This window comes from Anticarsia gemmatalis, chromosome Z, assembly GCF_050436995.1.
Source record: "Anticarsia gemmatalis isolate Benzon Research Colony breed Stoneville strain chromosome Z, ilAntGemm2 primary, whole genome shotgun sequence".
In the NCBI taxonomy this organism is placed as follows: Eukaryota; Metazoa; Arthropoda; class Insecta; order Lepidoptera; family Erebidae; genus Anticarsia; species Anticarsia gemmatalis.
In genome coordinates this window covers 5674374-5694868 of record NC_134776.1, presented here as the reverse complement: position 1 = coordinate 5694868, position 20495 = coordinate 5674374, and the positions used below count along the sequence as shown (strand labels likewise).

At 32.8% G+C, this 20495-nt stretch overlaps 1 protein-coding gene and 1 long non-coding RNA gene across 13 annotated transcripts in view; one reads left to right on the top strand and one right to left on the bottom strand.

The window, feature by feature from the left end:
* LOC142986186 (coiled-coil domain-containing protein AGAP005037) overlaps positions 1–20495 on the bottom strand; it is a 387196-nt gene that overhangs the window by 151407 nt on the left and 215294 nt on the right. For 10 of the 12 annotated variants that reach the window (XM_076134511.1, XM_076134516.1, XM_076134514.1 and 7 more), the window contains exon 3: positions 12600–12632. The exons of 1 other annotated variant lie outside the window; for it this stretch is intronic. In XM_076134511.1, the coding sequence (XP_075990626.1) occupies positions 12600–12632 (33 nt within the window). The remainder of the gene's footprint in view (positions 1–12599; positions 12633–20495) is intronic. One more of the 12 variants, XM_076134512.1, reaches the window with a different exon arrangement.
* LOC142986190 (uncharacterized) overlaps positions 5896–20495 on the top strand; it is a 57153-nt gene continuing 42553 nt past the window's right edge. Inside the window, exons 1-2 of the long non-coding RNA XR_012960332.1 lie at positions 5896–6006; positions 6439–6475. This is a non-coding gene — a long non-coding RNA (uncharacterized LOC142986190). The remainder of the gene's footprint in view (positions 6007–6438; positions 6476–20495) is intronic.

Below are 20495 nucleotides of genomic sequence, written 5' to 3'. Positions count from 1 at the left end.
TAATGATGACAATGACACGTGACTCTAAAGCTCAGCAGTTGAGAATACAAGTGGAATGCAATACGGGTTTTAAGATTTCGGACTGCCTCAGAAAACTCTTTAGTTCTTAAAGATTCTATACGTTTGTATTAACCTTTAAACAAATTTAATGAGTATCACTAAATCGAAAAAAAATCTATAAAGTGTAGGCTATGTTAATTGCAATAAAGGATATATTGGGACATAACCAAAAGCCAAACACGCGACAGCAAATCGAAACAGAGTACAAAATGTCGACAGTCGACAGTGGTAGAAAGTCGCACATCTGTTTCCTAAAAACCTTGCTTTTGTACTAAAAGTGAACAGACAACTAATAACAACACTTCTTAATTTAGTTGCAAGAACCTTCAAACGACATGAATATATACAGGTGATTACAGGTCTAATATAACTTAGCTATTTCTAAACCTGGACTAACCCTGTTTGTATAATATCAGTATCTCTCATGGGATTGTAACAAAGTGTGGAATGTTCTCTTTCTGGCCTGTAACATTGTAGCCTGCATAACTAGGCCGGTAAATCCGGAATCTAATTGAACTTTATGATAAATCCAAGGATATTTTTTGCTATGGTATTAAAAAACTACTCCCTTGCCATATCTGTCTGTCCGCGATAAAATAAAAAACCATCAGGGCGGTTTTATTTAGTTCTAAAGATACATATAGTGTGATTTATCAGAAAGGTGTATACTATTTGCATTTATATCATCATAAAGTAAATTATTATTTTCCTCCTGATGGGCAAGGGTGTCCTCCCGAACGAGTGAGGGATTAAGCTTGCATTCGCCATGCTGGCCAAGTGCTGGTTGGTGACTTAACATGCGCTCAAGAAAAGTGTTAAAGAACTTTAAGGCTTGCAAAAAAATGTTTTTCGTCACAGCTGGAGCAAATAATAATAATTTCTTATAATACATTCAGGTTTTGTTTAAATAGGCCGATGTAATGACGATTATGGTTGAGCTTAAAATTAAAACACCGTTTTCGAGTTCGAAAAAACGGGTTCAAAGTGAGTCTCTGATTTAAATGACTGGGCATTGAACTAGATATATCCCGATATAACTAGATATATGTATAAATATTCAGGGTATTTACCGTCAGTAAATATCAATAATGCTTCATACACACTGTTAAGAGAAATAATAATATATTATATTTGTGTCACGTTTCTCGCTTGTATGTAGTTCAAGGAACTGCTGTTGCGACCAATTGTCAGTTACCTATACGACAATATTCTCGGTGTTTCCGCTTCCGATGTCACTTTGTATGTCCAATTCAGAATGGAAAATCAATTTAGACTACATATTGTGGGGTTTCCAGTTTCCTTTGAGGAGCATAATAGTAGCTGTAAGTTGCTGAGATGTAGAACGATGTCCGCTTTATGTACATTGTGTCTTTGTTATCGAGTAATGCTTCTAATAGCGTATTACAAAAGGTATAAAGCCTTTATATGTCCGAGAAGACGCTGATGCCATAGTTGCGACACATCGAAAGACCCGATCGAAGCTCATCTACGCACGCAATTAATGCGGCCATATTGTTTTCTGACCACACATCTAATAGCACAATTTCCGGATTCCAGTAATACAGATTGCTTCTGTATTGAGTACTTGATTATAATCGAATTCAATGGATGATAATAATTACAGGGTTGATTCTGTGTCTAAAACAAGTACATGGTAGCCACATATCTTAGACAACATTGGTTTCTTCAAAAATCCGCCAGAGGCTCTGGTTAATTTTCAGTTGGGTGAAGAAAATTGCAATTTAGGTAAACGTATGATTTTAGTATTAACACCGTTAATGGATACGTTTAACAAATTATACAATTAGACATCATCATCATGCCTAAACATTTTTATGATGTCTTTATTCTGTTCTTACCCCTGAATAAGCTTTGGTTAGTTTAACCAATTATTTGGATAGGTTAATCTATAATTTGAATAGTTTAACGCAAATTCTTTCTATTGATCAATGGGATAAAGTATCTCAAGATATCAAATTGTGGTTATGACTAAAAAAGTTCACTTTACACAAGAGTTATAATTATCTACTATTGGAATTGTTTTATAACGAAGGGGGTCCAAATAACAATATATACATTTTAGGGCATGGTTATTTACGCACAAACTTCTCGATTCAAACAATCCCGTTTCGCAATATCCAAACTCATAGCAACCTAATTCGGTGCGAGTTTATTATCGTAAGTTTACGAGCAGCCAACAATTTAAGCGCTCATTAGGGCCATTGAACGACTTAATAATAAACGTCTTGTTAAATGCACGATCGCAGTATACAATCCTACAGAGTATAAGTGGCTAATGCATTGTGCAATTGAAGTATTCCTGTAGCATATTCCTACCGAGCCATGAAAAAGCGAAGTAACTAGTTCTTTCAGCTAATTTTAAATGTCAGATAACCTGCTTCTGAGTGTTTTATATACTTTTGAACCTGAGTCTGATTTATACTAGTAATTAGTATGTTTTCGGCATACTATGTCTTCTTCTTTATCGTAAAGTTAGTGGTCAACCTAGTGTCAAAGTTGTTCAAGCCGCCCGAAGCCTTTGACGTGGCTTAACGACTGTTGACTTGATTAACAACAACCGGGACCTACTTTTTACGTGCCCTCCAAAGCAAGGAGACGAACAGTTCAAATAACACTATGCGGTCACCCATCTATGAAATAACCGCGTCAAGGGTTGCTCCACCCACAGATCGTTTACCCACCGGTGAGCTCAACTGGCTATGGGCGCCTAGAAGAAAGAAGAACAAGCAGAAGACCACAAAGAAAATACTGTGTCTAACTCTTTTATTTATACTTTCTTATATATTAACCTACCTCAATAACTTTTGCTCCCAAAGGAGATGGAAACTTAAAATCGTAAAATGTTCATTAATATCCGACAAAATCTTGACGGTACATTCTCACAGCTCTAAGAGTAGTCATAAAATATAATCCTTTATGAATTATGAAATTAATTGCCTCTATTATTGTGACCTATTTATCTTAATGCAACTACTTCGAACATAATACTTCAAGCGTGTTCCAAATAACATATGATTCACTACTGTGGATTTTTACTCTGTGCTAACGCCATAAATTCGTAAGCTAAATATAGATTTCCCATAACCCATTTGTATTGTAAACTGTCGATATTCTTACGTTTACGAATGAGCAATTGAACTTTAAGAAATAGTTTTAGTTTTAGAACGAGTTTATAAAGTGATTAAATGCGTTTCAATGTATGAAAAAATCTATCAATAATCCTCCAGATAAACTAATCGATACTTATTCACATTTGATTCTATACTAATTGCTTAAATGTGTTCAGAATATGGATACAACAATTTGCATACTATTGCTATAATATTAATAAATGTAATTATTGACAATAGACGATATTAAATAGATTTATTTCGCTTTATTTTGTTAATTAATGTCTTGATGTATTAAAACGGGAATAAGTTTATCATTCAAAATTATTGAGTAAATATTAATCACTGAGTATTTACTAGGATCAAGCTGCTAATTAGAATTCAATATAGTTTTATTCAAATAGTAGATGAAGAAAAAAATCATTGCTAATTAGTACTGAAAAAGTAGTCAGTACTAGAAAATATTCACTGCAATTGAACTAGATTATAAAGAATTAAAGAGGTTATGTTTACATATCTATTTCAAGTATATCCCTAAAAATAAAAACTAAATCATAAACCCAAGATCATACCTAAAAAAAATTGCAAGTAATCCAATAATTCACGGCACTACACTTTAAAATAAACTACAAAAATGCACTTTGACACTGCACTACTTCATTTACCGAACACGTCAAAAGAAAGCTTTAGACTAAATAACTCAATCCATTCACTAAACTATCGTTTTAACACTTCAATCTACATTAAAATGTCATAGAAACAGGCGTGAACATTTTTATCGAACATTATACATTTTTTACAAGGAACGACGTCTCACGCGCAGCGTAAAGTGAAAACTACGGAACATTCATTGATGTGCCCAAAAGACGCTGATTGTACGGAGTTAAAACAAACCCAGATGTACGTTAGTGCGTTAGAATCAACACAAATGCTATTAATAAACTAACCTCATGTTGAACGCTAGTAATCGGGACGCCCTCGTGTCACGTGTACTGATAATATTCATAGTTTCTTTTCTTACGTTCCTTATTTCAGCTATGGTTTGTGTATTGTGTTATATTATGATAATTTGTAATTTTTTTAAAAGCTAATTTATACTAATAATTTAAACTTTTTTTCTGCTAATATTGTGATGATCTGTATACTAGACATCAAGCAAAAACATTTTTTGTAAAAAATAGACTCATTCAACCGATAAGATATATTTTTAAAAATTATTTAAAAAACCTTAAGAGCGATTTCAGATCGCATATCTTTTCAGCGCGTGCTCAACCATTGTCGTAGTTCATAAACGAATGAGGAAAATAGAGAGGCGCGCCTAGAACACCCTCCGTGTAAAACGCTATAGTTAAGTTCTTTTTGTGAAATATTAGTTTTAAATGTATTACACTATCTTAAAAATGTACACACAAACATCTACTTTTTATGTATTTGAAATCATACGTACATAATAATATGTATATCACGCAAAAAGGTATTTTTTGGATTTAGTGAAAAATTTTACGTAGATAGAATTGAAAAATGGAGTAGAACTTAAAGGTCCTATCCTACTTACAAAACCTTCCGAGAACTCAACTTGATACATTAGCTTAAAATTCGCCTTTGTCTTTTATCACCTGTGAATCACAAAGAGAAATTTCCATTTTTGTCCACAATTTCCCACAATCCATTTCTCGTGTGCACCGCGTGTCTCGGAAAAGTCCTTTGTTAATGGACCTCCTAAACTCTGACTTGTATTTTTCGTTTCTTTCGTATTTCGTATTTTCAGTTGCCCGTTACATATTTTCCAGTTATGCAACGATGTAGGTACAATTACGTACCCAAAAGACACAAAATGCGCATTGTAAGCTCCAAATGCACATCTGCCAACTATACTGTCCAATCAAAATAGAAAATGCAAACCACTTTTGTATCAACTTGAACCAAATTACATCAAAGTTTTTTTCCCGTGTGATATACAGCAAGATCCATGTCCTATTCAATAAATAATCCTCTGTAATATGACACGTGAGCGGCTTTATTTGCATAAGTCTCAATCACTGCCATATGCCAGCAGGATGCCTGATGCACGTTCATCCCCAGGCTTGCAAAAATAACCGTTGCATGTCCAGTAATGACAGGGAGTGCGATTAAAATGCATGCTAAAATCGCAACTAGGTCCTAACTACCTCGGTTTAAAATTTCCTGCACACGATAATCTTTTGCAGATAATACAAAACTACACAAACCGTGAAAATCAAAACAAAGAGGGTTCCCAATGCCCATTGAAGGAATACTTTATTAAACGAAACCAGTTCGTATTCACTGTATTATTTTCAGTGTATAATGGTTTTGTCCAGCCGTTGCTTCGCTCCCCTTCATTCGATTAGACGTTGGACAATCCATTGAGATACTGTTGAGAGCTGATCATTAGGTCACCCCTAGCCTTTCATTTGTAGTGATATTAACTCAATCCGAAGGCGAACATTGAATGCAACTCACAGAAGCAATGCGCCAGACTATCCTTTTATAACAAAACACGTTAGCCCCTCTCTTGATTTGGATAACCCTTTGGTTCGAATCATTTTGGCAGTAGTCTACGGGCAGTCGCTGCGTGATCTTGAACCGTTCTCAGTTGCGACTTGAGTAGCCATTAAATATAAAAAAATATTTATTTGTTTAAATATTTTAAGTGATCTTTTTGATTATTTTTTGTATTTTCTAAATCGGATACAACCGGGCTATAAACTTGAACATAAGTTCATAAACTTTTCGTGATTGAAAGAGTTGCGAGAACATTTTCGGTCGTGATCGGGAGATTGCCTGAAAAGTCAAGGTGAGTAATCAGACCTCTTATTTTTACGTGATCGTATTAAACAATAATTTTCTTAAAAGGAAAGCAGTGTTTTCAGGTGAATAGTTTTGTGTATTAATTAAATATAGGAGTCTGAAAGGAGGGTTGGCGAAAGCATTGCCATTCACGAAGGCGGTCGAAAATTAGAAACCCAGACAAAATTCGAATGATTTTTTCAACTAATGTGCGTATTAGAAGAAATAATATTGACTTTGTTTCATGAAAAAAAATGTGTCAAAGTATCCTGAAACAGGAAGCTTAGCTTTGAAGAAAATGCAAAGTCTCCCAACGCGCGCTTGACCAGCGTAGAGATCTAAATACCTCTTTTAATTGGAAGATTATCGGTTAATCTATTCTAAAGCATAAAAGCCTATATTATTTTCATAATAATTATATGATCATAATTTTTTATAGATCCAGAAGTACGAGGAGCCGAACTTCAGAATTTCAGGTGAGTCATTTTGCTGATTATTTTGTCAGCTAATATAGTTTAGGGCAAAAAATGTTTTTTTGTCAAATGTTTCTATTTAGACAACATCGTTTTAAGGCACAAATCCTTTTTTCAATCAGAAAATAGAGCATTTACTGTAGGCCATAATAATATATCATTTTTTTGGCATTTAAAACTAGTTAGTTATATTGTACTTATAGGCATTTTGTTTAATCTATACATAATAATACGTATAATAAACGTACGTATTTGCAACAGCAATTATTATTCATGCTTAAGCATACTTTCGCATTTTTATACTATAAAAATAATATTTAATGTAATAATTTATTATACAGGGTGTGGCGTAAATAATGGATAATCCTTTACCAGCGGATGGGCGACAACCCAACTGATCTAAATATCAAAATTTACCTCTGGCACAAGTATCATAGTTTTTGAGATTTTGGCCATTTTGTGTGTTTTTTAAAAAAGCGATTTACGCTCGTTCTTTTTGATGCTGTGATCACAATTTAAGGCTTTTTTTAAATCTGTTTTTTGCAAATAAATCCTGAATAGATGTGCTATTGAATCTACAATCTTGTTTTGTCATTACTACTTGTTTTTTATTTAAATTATGCATTCAAAGTTAAATTTTATAATCTTTCACAACTTTTGTGCAACTTTGAGCACTTGTGGTGAAAAAAAAATGTATGGTGGCTTTACTGCCCACGCCATAAATAATTTCTAAATTTTATTAGAATTCTAAATTGGTATAACATGCAGCATTAATACCGATTATTGTCAAAATATTACAACGAACTTAAATTATTAACACTTTTGCCGGTCTACTAATTTTATTTTATCAGCGCGTTTAAGCTAAGTTTGCTTTCAAATATTCGTGTTTATAGGGTTATTACACTATTAAAGATTATTTAGATGATAAAAAAGCTTGGAATTGTGCTGCTTCTACGAAGTCTATTCCAATGTTTTACAATTTGATGAAAAATGATTTTTTTGTCAACAGAGTAGTTTTCTTTAGATTTCTAATTATCTTTATTATTTGAATAGTATTTATGTTTTGTATTTCTTTTTTTTTTCAACACTGCACACAAGTGCTCAAAGTTGAACAAAAGTGTTGAAAAATTATAAAATTTAACTTTGAATGCATAGTTTAAATAAAAGACAAGTAGTAATAACAAAACAAGATATTAGGTTCAATAGCATATTAATTTAGGATTTAAATTCAAAAAATTTTGGCCATTATGTGTGTTTAAGAAAGCGATTTACGCTCGTACTTTTTGGTGCTGTGATCACAAATTAAGACTTTTTTTAAATCCGTGTTTTGCAATTAAATCCTGAACAGATGTGCTATGGAATCTAGAACGCGCTTAGCGTGAAAAAATTAAATTAGTCGACCGGCAAAAGTGTTAATAATTTAAGTTCTTTGTAATATTTTGACAATAATCGGTATTATTGCTGCATGTTATACCAATTTAGAATTCTAATAAAATTTAGAAATTATTTATGGCGTGGGCAGTAAAGCCACCATACATTTTTTTTTCACCACAAGTGCTCAAAGTTGCACAAATTTTGTGGAAGATTATAAAATTCAACTTTGAATGCATAATTTAAATAAAAAACAAGTAGTAATAACAAAACAAGATTGTAGATTTAATAGCACATCTATTCAGAATTTATTTGCAAAAAACGGATTTAAAAAAAGCCCTAAATTGTGATCACAGCATTAAAAAGAACGAGCTTAAATCGCTTTTTTAAAAAACACACAAAATGGCCAAAATCTCAAAAACTATGATACTTGTGCCAGAGGTAAATTTTGATATTTAGATCAGTTGGGTGGTCGCCCATCCGCTGGTAAAGGATTATCCATTATTTACGCCACACCCTGTATATTGTTTTCTATGTGGCTAAGTGCAGTGAGCGAGCTTCCAATTTTAAGTTTTCGTAAAAAAATGTATTATGTTAGAATATATATGTAATTTAGTTTTTTACTCCTTGTTATGTATTTTTATCTATTGAGAAGGCTTGCGGTAAGTAGTGTTATCTTAGCTTATAATGCAATAATATACTGAATGCTTAGAAAACTATTTAAGTCATTATAGAAATAATAGTACATGCCACGCGACATAAAGCAAAGCATTTTTTATCTTTACGCTGGCGTCTTTAACTTATCGACGGCAAACTACAAAACCATTGTACAAAAATTTTGTCATACCTACATATTTTAAGTCCTGAAACTTTTCGACTAGGCTTTTGAAATCGTCTTCCTTAAATTATGTCTTCCATTGCTAGGATATCAATAATCCTTACATTTTTTATATTGACTACCTACTCATATTATAACTGTGAATGAACTATCTAAACTTGAAACTATATATTAATCATTTTTTTTATTAAATTTGATTGATAGATAGTTTAATAACCTAGATTACTTTGTCACGAGGAAGCTTTTTAATTTTATTTTAAAATACTATTATGTTTTGTAATATTTATCAAACAGTTTTATCTGACAGTAAGCAAACACCTGTTAGTACTTAAGTGCTTAGATTTGTTCAGTGACACAATTAACGTGTACAATACAATGTAACGCGAGGAATAAAGTTAGTTTGAGTTGTTCGAGCAGAAACTTCAAGACGCTCCAACAACCTCTCCTTGAGAATCACTGCAACAAGCTCTGATCGAAGGAAAAATATCACTTACATTTTCTAGAAACGTCACTGCGAAATAATTAGCTTTTAATGCTTGAATCATTTAAATACAACGATTGAGTTAGGACTCTAACTTTTAATGTTTACGCAAATGCTACTGTTTTGAAATTATATTTAATATTATATAGAAATTATATTATTCGATTTAATCGGGGTATATTTTTGTTAAATTCTTATATTGGGTTCAGATTTTTAGAAAGGATTTATAATTTATTTAGGCTATTTAGCAATCAGTAGTCAATTTTTAATATATCAATAATAACATGACCTTGATACGAGAAACTTATAAGTAAAAAAAATATTACCCCTGTCCTACTATTGAGTACAAGATGAAAATCCTAGGTCTAGTATAATCTAGGTTTATAACTATCTGCATACCGAATTTCATCAAAATCCATTCATTTGTTTCCTATAAACTCTCGCATGTATTACATTAGTAGGATTACTATAGAAAAGAGCTGAGTGATGCTGGCGCCAAAAAAGTACTCGACCACATAAAGACAAATAAATAAAATAGTAACAAAAGTTGCATTTTCCGACGGAAACTGTTAGTTAGCGACATTAACAATGTTTCTATCAACATAAGACGTGTAAGGTATGAAAATGAGCTCGAAAAATGTTTGTAAGTTTGTCAAATAATGAAAGAATATTAAGGAATAGTGAACGACAGAATTACACTATTAATCTATATATTTTAAGCACCGGCGTTCTTTTACCGTCGATGCGCCCAAAAAATATCTATGTCCTTCATACAGGTTTTAATCCAATCAGACTAAGTTTTATGCCCTGAAAATAGTAATTTTATAAATTATTAGTCAGTTATACATAAACAACGATAAAAAATAGCAACATGCTTACTTCTCTCTGATTAGTTACACAGTGACTTGTTTGTCTTTTTTACTCATAAATAGTTTTAAAGTTGATTGAAAGTGACTAAACTAAGCCTAAATATCTTACTAATAATAGTTAAGATCCTTATCTGACAGTACAATTATGCACGTGCAATTTTAGTATTCTTGTACAAATAAACGGTTTGTCCTGGCCTAGTTTCCCTCAAAGCAACACGTTATAAATAATTCTCAATTACGCCTTGAATGGAAATAATAGCAAATCGATTGATGGTCACCACCATTGTAAAGAAGCAGTGATACCTACTCAATTTAGTATCGAGCCAACAAGTTACAATACTTACAATCGATATTATTTAAACAAAAGATTTATCTTAAAGTATTAAAGGTACATTTTTGTTACCGAAAAAGGTCAGATTTATATTTGCGCAAGAATTTTGTGATTTTCTATATTATGTAGTACTTAAGGCAAAATAAGACACTTAAATACTTAGGGTTATTATTACTGAATTTAAGAATTTCTTAAAAGGGTATAGAACCTGATAAAAAGAGCAAGCAACAAATGTCACAAGATTACAAAGACCACAGTTATCTTCGGTAGCGACAACCGTGACTGAATTTTTGTAATGCATTCTGAAGTGAAAAGAGGCCTAGCGCAAATAGTTTATAGATTTCACCCATATATATAGAATAAATAAGCACAGATGATATTATAAAAATCACTACATAGTATACTTAAACCAAAGTCACTTCCCGCGTTTGTCCCTATGTGCGTATGCATGCTGAGATCTTTAAAGCTACGCAACGGTTTTTCATGCGGTTTTCTAGTAGATACGGTGATTCAGGTTTATGTGAAAGTTGTAAAGGATTTTTTGCCTAATAACTGTTTAAACTGGGCAAAGCCCGTGCAGGCCGCTAGTTATTTATAAAAGAGAGATAAAAGCTTTTACCGGGTATAATTATTATTCTATGAAAACATTTTGATCAAAATTGCGCGTGTTTACAAAATTCGTTGGAATTAATTTGTTTTTACAGTAGTTCGAAACGCTATTACAAGGCTTAACCTACTCTAAATCCGAAAGGCGATCGATAACTGTAAAATGAAACGCAATAAATTATTCGCATCAAAATATTTCTAGGGCTAAAAGTAATTGAACGACAACGTAGCTTAATTGGAATAGATTGACACAGATAATACAGGTTGACCTCTCCAGTAGTAGGCTGTATTGGGCTGATATTAATTATGACTATAGGTTTATAATACTCGAATAAAATAATCTTATTTTCAAAGTGTCAGACAATGCTCTGTGTATTCGTTCATATACCTTTTAATAAGTTACTAATACCATTTCAAAACGACTTATATTCCAAACCCACGTATTACACATAAATTCTTGCACCGCAACTATTAAACAATTGACCATCAAATATATATTAAGCCCATATTATAACGCACTTGTATCTAAAACTAAATCCAAAATTAAGAAGGAATCCTAAATATGTAAAACTCATTTGCTTTGAGAAAATAGTAAAGCTAAGCTAAAGACAGCAATAATGTAAGGTCTTAAGTAAGCCATGTAAAAGTTGGCAGGCATTAAAAACGCCCTCACTTACAGTAATATCGTAAACACTCTGACAGATTCCCATTACATTGCAAAAGACATTTGGTTAAATGTAAAAATCGCGTATTTCGTCAATTTTGTTATAGAAACCAACCAACTGAATTAAATAATCAATCAATTAATTAATTAATCAATTTAGTTTATACGTAGAAATGACATTTGACTGTTATCTCAATGCAAATAAGGTCCGAAAACCAACATCAAAAACGAAATAAAGTTAAAAATTTATGTTAAACATTTTAAAGAACAACTATTTTAGTTCAATAGGTTCTTGAGACTTTTTTCTTTTATTTCGATAAAGCTCTTACTCCTACATGAGTACTTGAGCCATTTTACCAAAAAATCCAACAGTAAAAAAATCTTAAGATTTGATAAAAATATAGTAATATTAGGTATCTACCTGAAATTGCCTAATTTTTACACAAAAAGTAAAAAATCATAAAAATGTATGACTTAAAGTTAGAAGACTGTTAAAAATGACGTTTAAGTAAATATACATATTTTACGTAGTAGATAAGCCCATTAAAAAACGATAAATGAAAGAAACGTAGTGAAAGAGTTTCGCACAGCATTTTAATGAGCGAGAAAATGATCAAAATCTTTGTGAATAATAACTGAATAAGTGAAATTATTCTTATGAATAGAACGCTGTTTTATTTCCGGTACTATAACAAAACATAATATGAGACTAACACGTAAACAAGAAAACTAAAAACGTTTGTAAGTAGTTACTTAAAGTTACCCACAAAATTGATAAGCGAAACATTTAATCATCACTAGTCCATCTTTTAATAACCGCTTGAATTTAAACCACAGACTTTACTGTTTAGATTATTTGTTGTTTGTTTCACATAATCACATTAAAACGAAGGCGAGCACTAAATACGACACAAATATCCCACTTCAAATTGGTAAAATTAAACTGTATACAAACAAAAACACTCACCATCCATTCTCGGATCTCCATGCCAGTCTTCTTCTGAAACAAATTTTCGTTGTTTTAGTACATAAACATCTTTAATTCTTCACATTAATTGTTTAAAATCGGAACACCCTTAACCGAATCATACTAAAATCAGGTCAGTAAAAATATTTCGAGTATTTAAAAATAACTTTCCGGTCGTTGACATTTTAATCTTATTATAATGACGTTATTTGTAATGAAAAGTAGTCTAAATTAATTATTCTTTGTATCGCTGACAACGCAAACTGATCAAGTTACCAAAATAATATTTCCAAACCCCGCAAACGATGTTCCACAGGTGTTGGAAAGTATTGCTTACTTTTAAAATCGCTGCTCGGTACTGTAACTGCAATGCTGTCCTCTATTAAATCATTTGATAATTTTAAAGGTAACGACAAACAAAATAAAGCCCATGCTGAGAATCGAAATAGATCCATTTCGATTTATGTAAATTATAACGAGAGGGTCCAGGCAAAGTTCACGATCAAGGATAACTAAATCGCACCAATACGCCAAACGAATTCGTATTTCTCTACCACAATTAGACATAACTATCTCTAGACTTAACGAAAACTTAATCTGAACTTGTTTGATTAACAAACATTATACGATTAAGTAAGATTTTTATCGTTTGCAAGAGAACTTTGAATGCCGGGAATGTGTTTGTACACACGACCGGGAGCAGACTGACTGCCTCCAAAGCCCTGTCATCGAATGTTTTCATGGCCTTGACCAGTAGGCCAACGACTCGTACTTGTTTGCTTAGTTTTCAATATCAAATGAACACGGGAATTACGGAAAATATTTTTTAAACAATATCTGAAAGCTCTTGTCGAGAATAAGTTATAGATTATGAGCCTTTTTTTACGAAGAGCCTTTTCAGACTGTTCCAATTTCATAGGCTCGCGCGCTCGGCGCGTTTCCACGAATTTGCCGTTTCGTATGAAGGCGACAATAAGCCTAGTTGTTGGGAATTTGGCATTGTTTAAAATATCATTAATATAATTATAATGAAGACAAATAAAATTAAATTGAATTCGTTTTTACGTTTATTTTTTTTTACGGAAAACATGTATTAATACTTTTCACGAAACGAGAACCTAAGTAATTAATAAATACATACATACATAATGTAAAACACTTTTTGGTTAATTGTTATTGTTTTTAATTAACTTCTTGCAAGTTGCAAACGTTTGCGAGTAACTACTAAATAAAGAAGACTGTATTTTAAATCATATAAATTAAAAAAACAAAAATTAAAATATATTAATTCATTTCTATTGTAATTTCTGAACCAAACATTATTTTGAAATGGAACACCATAAAATTGTCTAGGTACAGGAATGTCATATTAAAATTATATAATAAATAAAACAAAATCATGAAAAATGGAAACGCGTGATCGCGCCCGGCATAAGTCGGTGACCTTGACCGTAATGACGGTAACCATGAAGTTGTTATCAGTATGTTTGACCTTATTATCAGTTGAAAGAAAGCGCGACCTTCGTGACTTTTTGACAATATTGAAGACGATACGTGTAAATATCACCGTAATCAAACAACAGTAGAGCCTTTTGCAAGAGTTGCGACTGGCGGAGGTATATAATTTTGATCATCGAAGACCTGCAGGTCTATGCAGGTGGCCTATTTCATACAGCCCCTTTATGTTGGAAGTGCCTAGAATTATTAAAATCTAGATAAATGTATGCCTAGGCTTTCTACTATATTCATATAGGTTTCATAATTTTCGTCAGCTGTCCGTAGAAACGAATTTAAAATTTATGAATGTGTTATTATGTAAAAATTTGCATAATTATTATTGTATAATTTTAAATAATATGTGCCGAGCAAAAAATACAAAAAAATATAAACAATATATTTTGTATTTCTAGAATACCTTTACAAGAAAACTGATTTGTAAGAAAACCGTTGAATTTATTTGCCAATATTAACTTCGCTATAAACACAGAACAGAAACCTTACAGTATTTCCATGAATTCTAAGATATTCAGTCAAGAAAACGTAATTTCACGAATTGCAATACCTAACAGGTTTCCCACTACCGTCGAAACTTTCTAAGTTTTTTAACATTTACAAAAGATTTATTGTTAAGGCTTCATTAGGATATTTTCCACTTTCGCCACCATAAAAATTTCAATCAGTGACTTTTACAGTGTATTGTTTTAAACCAACTTACACAACTAGGAATTGCGCAATAAAATTTTATTTGCTTAACTAAAAAGCTGGCGGACCACGAGTTTGGTAGGGTGAGGAAGTGGTAAGAAAAAAATATAGGTCCTACGAAACTATCGGAAGGATTATTGCACTTTCATTATAATTAATTACTATAATACTACACACGTGCAGTGACAATATTTTATCATAGTTTTCAAAATACCAAAGATATTTAATCAACTTGGTCGAAAATCTATTCCTCAACACAGCAATTACAATCAGTGACCTATTACTACTTAATTTAAAATATTGTGGAAACATTACTCTAGTATAAGTTGATGGTGAATTTGTCATAAATATTTTGTAAAAAAAATATCGGTCCGGCAAAATATGGGAAATAAGAAACAATGGAGGTGCGTTCTAAATTGGATGAGAAGCTTGCGAATGATAGGCCTTGACAAGTTTCAGTTAAGTTCAATGTCAGTTCAGTGGCATATTGCTGAAGTTCGCTAGTTTGGTTACGTTTATCACACTTAAGGACTGTAAAAATTAGGAGCATAATTCTTACGTAAAAAAATTGTGTGATGTAGATTAAATGCAATTTCTAACGGTATTCGTCACTATTAATTAGTTAACCACCCCCACCTTATGATGGGATTTCTTTTATAGAGTTGGTAAGAAATTCGGAGCTACATTTTTTAGTCGCTGCAAAAAAAGCTATTGCTATTGATTATATTTTATTGTGTTGATGAATTTCTCATAGTGCACATTTTTAGGCGGTGGGCCATGCTATTCCCGTCTGTCACCACCAAAATAAGCCACTTGCTATGGTCAATATAACTCATTTCGCTTCATTATTATTCATATATATTTTAGTCAGAATTGCGAGATACAAATAGTACTAAAACTCTTTTCGAATGACGTCGCCTAAATAATCTAGGTTTGCATTACGAGGGCGTCTTCTCCAGACGTCTTATTTTGTCGAATAAGGAAATGAAAAACATATCGCTCATCTTCTAATTTATCGAGTTACCTATTGAGCGGTTAACAGCAATTTACAGAGGATCAAACAGCGCCCTAAAAGCAAAGCTCCTAGTGATTGCCGGCCTTTGAATAACAATACTGTGAGGGATGACGGGACTAATTTATCAATTTGATATTCTGATATAAAAATATTTGATATTTCACGGAATAAAATAATGGCTCTGCTAATATCATTTATTTAAAAATAGCTTTTTTAGGTCACACGTTTGTTTACATTGAAACTAGGCCATCAGTTTTATTTAACATTTTTATTATTTTGATAGTGAGGAACAAAAAATAGATGCCTAAAAAATACAATAATACGTTTCTCTTCCATTTGTAATTTATTATTAGCGTTTGAGTACCTAATTCAAATATACTAGCTATTTCATGGTAAACAGTATGGTTTCACAAAGGGTAGGTCAACGATCGATGCAGGTATTTCGCTCGTCAAGCATATCTATGATGCTTGGGAGACATCCCAGGACGCCATTGGGGTGTTCTGCGATCTCTCCAAAGCATTTGACTGTGTCCAACATAATACGCTCCTTAGGAAACTAAACCACTACGGAATTAGGGATACAGCGCTCGATTTACTTGCGTCATATTTGAGTAATAGGATTCAACGAGTAGATATCAATGGTGTAAGGTCTTCAGGTTCAGCTGTTTCTCTCGGCGTGCCTCAGGGTTCGATACTCGGTCCGTTTCTTTTTCTCGTATATATAAACGATCTCCCCTTTCAGGTGCAGGACTTATGTGATATTATATTATTTGCAGATGACACTTCACTCATTTTTAAAGTAGATCGTTCGAAGTCTTGTTTTATTGATATCAATAGTATTCTTGAACAGGTCCACAACTGGTTCACTTGTAATAATCTGTTATTAAATTCTAACAAAACTAAGTGCATTAGGTTCACTATGCCCAACGCGAGGAATTTAGGTACTAACATAGTCGTAAATGGGCAAACTATCGATTTGGTAGATTCGGCAACTTTTTTAGGTATCAGTCTGGATAGCAAGCTCCAATGGGGCACTCAAATAGCGCATCTCTCGGGGAGACTCAGCTCCGCCGCGTACGCAATCAGAAAAGTAAGACAGTTTGCTGGTGTGGATGCGGCAAGACTGGTTTACTTTAGTTATTTTCACAGCGTCATGTCCTACGGTATATTACTGTGGGGTAAGGCTGCTGATATAGATGTTATTTTTGTCCTTCAAAAAAGAGCTATCCGTGCAATTTATAGTTTAGGAGCGCGAGACTCCTTGAGAGAGCTTTTTGGGCAGATAGGGATACTGACGGTGTCATCACAGTATGTGCTTGCAAACTTGTTGTATATAAAACAAAATTTAGGGACTTTCGCAACAAATAGCGATAGACACAATTACAACACTAGAAACAGACACAAATTAGTAGGTCCTCATCATCGTTTACACAAGGTGCACAATTCGTTTGTAGGTCTCGGCATTCGTTTCTTCAACAAGCTTCCAAAGCACATCATGGATTTACCCCTGCCAAAATTCAAAGTTGCTGTTAAGGAACATCTCGTTAGGAAAGCTTATTACAGAATTGATGAGTATCTAAACGACAATAGCTCTTGGGATTAGTCGCTCGCTTGATTAGGATTCTTTGAAATTAGGGAACTTTGCCATAAATTGTATAAACTCAGTAGCAGTAGGTCTAAATATTGTAAAATATGGGCAATTAATGATGCAAATAGGTGATGTTACGTACAATTTGATGTTATTCATAAAACTGTCACTTTTTTCTTTTATAATGTTCACAACCAGTGTGCTCACTTGCTGCCCATATTCTTATTCTTATTATCACATGCTAGTAGGTGCTCCCAACATACGGTATGATCAGAGACTAATAAATAACCTAGCTATGTTCATTTAACTTAATTGACGTTTAGTCTATATCGCTGATTGTTGGCAGCTCCTCGCATGATCAATTATTGTATCAACCACATTGTAAAACTTTTTGGCGATTGAAAAGAGTGGCCGTGAGTTTCTCGCTAGCTCTTCTCATAAGGCTCTACCCCCTTTCCGAGCTAGTGGTAGATTCAGTAATTGTAACGACTATCATAAGTGTCAATATTTGACCTAAATGAATAAATGATTTGATTTTGATTTTGATTTTGACTGTTTATCAAACATTGATTTATTCATGTGTAACTTTTTCAAACAAGCACACAATTTATGAAATTCACGAATAATATGTTTATAGACAAGCGGATCTGATAAATATTATTTCATTAACGTGGAGCCTGATCGCAACTCTACATTTTCTTTCGAAATCTTCAGTTATCATAATTAATGTCCGTAGTTTTTGAGTTGATAGCGAACAGACTGAAAATTCAATATAGTATTTAGACGAAGAATAATATTTTTCAATTAATTGCGACTTCGTTTATAGGCTTTAGCATTTAAGGTCAATATATTACTCTGTCATATTTTTAATGTAATTTTTACCAATGAAAATAATTTGTAAAATTACTAATTTATATTCGCTTTAAAGCAATTTTATTTTCCTTGCGTATTAGTTGATGATCAGTAGTAAAAATCGAATGAATATTTTCAGTCAAAAATATATTATGTACTATTGACAACGCGATAGTTTATACGTATTTTAGAAGCCTGTACCGTATCGTAAACATCAGTACGTAATAGTAAATACAGAAATAGAACAAACAATACTTATGCCACCGTGAGGTCAAGATTTGTGTAAAACATTGTAAACAAACATGATTCAATTCTTTAGTGACCTTTTCACAGTTATTGTACTAGTCTTTTGTGTAACAATAACACCTATTTATTGCACTACTATTGTATGTTTTCTTATCTTCTTAGAATCATAATTTATTCTTAGAGGAGGAGATATTTGTTTACTCCTAACCTAGTATGTATATACTATTAACTACGTAGGACTTTTTAATGGAATAAAAATGGTTGAAGGTTATTTTTTCTTAATGATTTCGGCACTACTAAATAATATCATTGCATCGGGTCTTGTGGGATTGATTGTCACACAGAAACTCTTTAAAAATATCCAACTGCTTCTGCCCCTGACTTCATCCGCGTGCAAAGATTTCCCGAGGTTAAAAATACCTTTTCTACATTTTTATACCTACAAAATCACAAGGAAATAAATACGTTGTAGATTAACTACCTACTTATTTTGGTGTAACGCAATTTTAAAGATGTTATTCTGCTGTTACTTGAGGGGTTACGACATTGAATACGCTACGCAGCCCTCTGTCTATTATCTATTTCTACGACGCAGAAATATCTACGTCTCAATTTAAAATAGGGGACAACATATTCCATTATATTGTATAATGTACAAGGAAATATTATTGTGAGTAATTTGTAACACAATTCTTTGTTTGACGTTTGAATGACCTACGACCTCGTAGCTCTGTCGTAGCAGCGTAGCTGCCACATTCGCGACAAAGACGTTGCCAAACTAAGGTGTCTTTCATACGATTTAGCCGAATTCTTTGAGTATAAAAATACAGATTTTTTTATAATAAAAGAATTAATGACGTCACCATGCTACTTATATCACCACGTGTTCGGAATTTGACGCCAACGCATCTGAGCATCCCTTTCTTAAGAAATCTAAAGAATTTCTTAAGAAAGGGATGCTCAGATGGTTTGGTTATGTAGAGAGAATGAATTAATGTAGATTGACGTATAAAAATATTGTGCGTATGTAAATAGAAGCGCTGGGAGGGGTCGCCTTAGAAAGACATACACGAATCACCTCAGCGATACCTTGAAATAAGGTCAGGTGCGTACTGCGTAGTACTCGTAACCGGCGGTCCTGTGTGACAAGGTATGGATATGAATGAGGCAAGGAAAGTTTATAAAAATCGTACTAACTGGCGTTCTTTGGTCTCTTTCTACCTCTATTGGAAAAAGACGTGATATTATTTCTGTATATATTATTATGCATTCTAAGGTATATCCATTGTCTGGTTACTACTCATGGTCTACCGATTAGTTTGAAATCTATCGGCCACGTGTGAGCTGTTCAAATCGACTTGCTTTACAAAAATCATGCAGTGTCGCTTAGAGCGCGTGAAAATCTTTTGATACAAAAGGCTCGAGCTTTGATTGTCAATCACTGGTCAGTAACGGTTGACTACAAAGTAGCGTACTATCGAGCAGCAAGCGCTTTACATTCAAAATTTAAAATAGACTCGACGAAATACGCCAAAGAGGCGGCACGTGGCAGTCAGGCATAGGAACTGCGATTTTCAGGTCATGAAATCGTATCCTTAATTCAGATATTTTAAGAAATAACAACGTGAACTTACACAAGTTTTGAAACTCGAATTTAGATAGATAAACTAATTAAGATTGCTAGTATTGTGTTACCTACAACCTAGATAATTGTGTATAATTAATTAGTATCTAGATGTTGGATGTTTGGATGAAGTTTGTTACTCAATCACGCTAAAACTGCTGAACGAATTTTCATGAAATTTGGCACAAAGATAGTTAACAGATAGATTTTTATTTATTTAATAAAAAGGGGTATATTTTTTCAACATTTGTAAGAAAATGTACGTAAAAGAAACTAAAATATATTTACCTTAATGGACTCCCAAGTACCTAAATCTGTAAGCGGCCTTTCAGTCTACTTCCCTTCTATTAGATTAGAGAAATAAAGCCG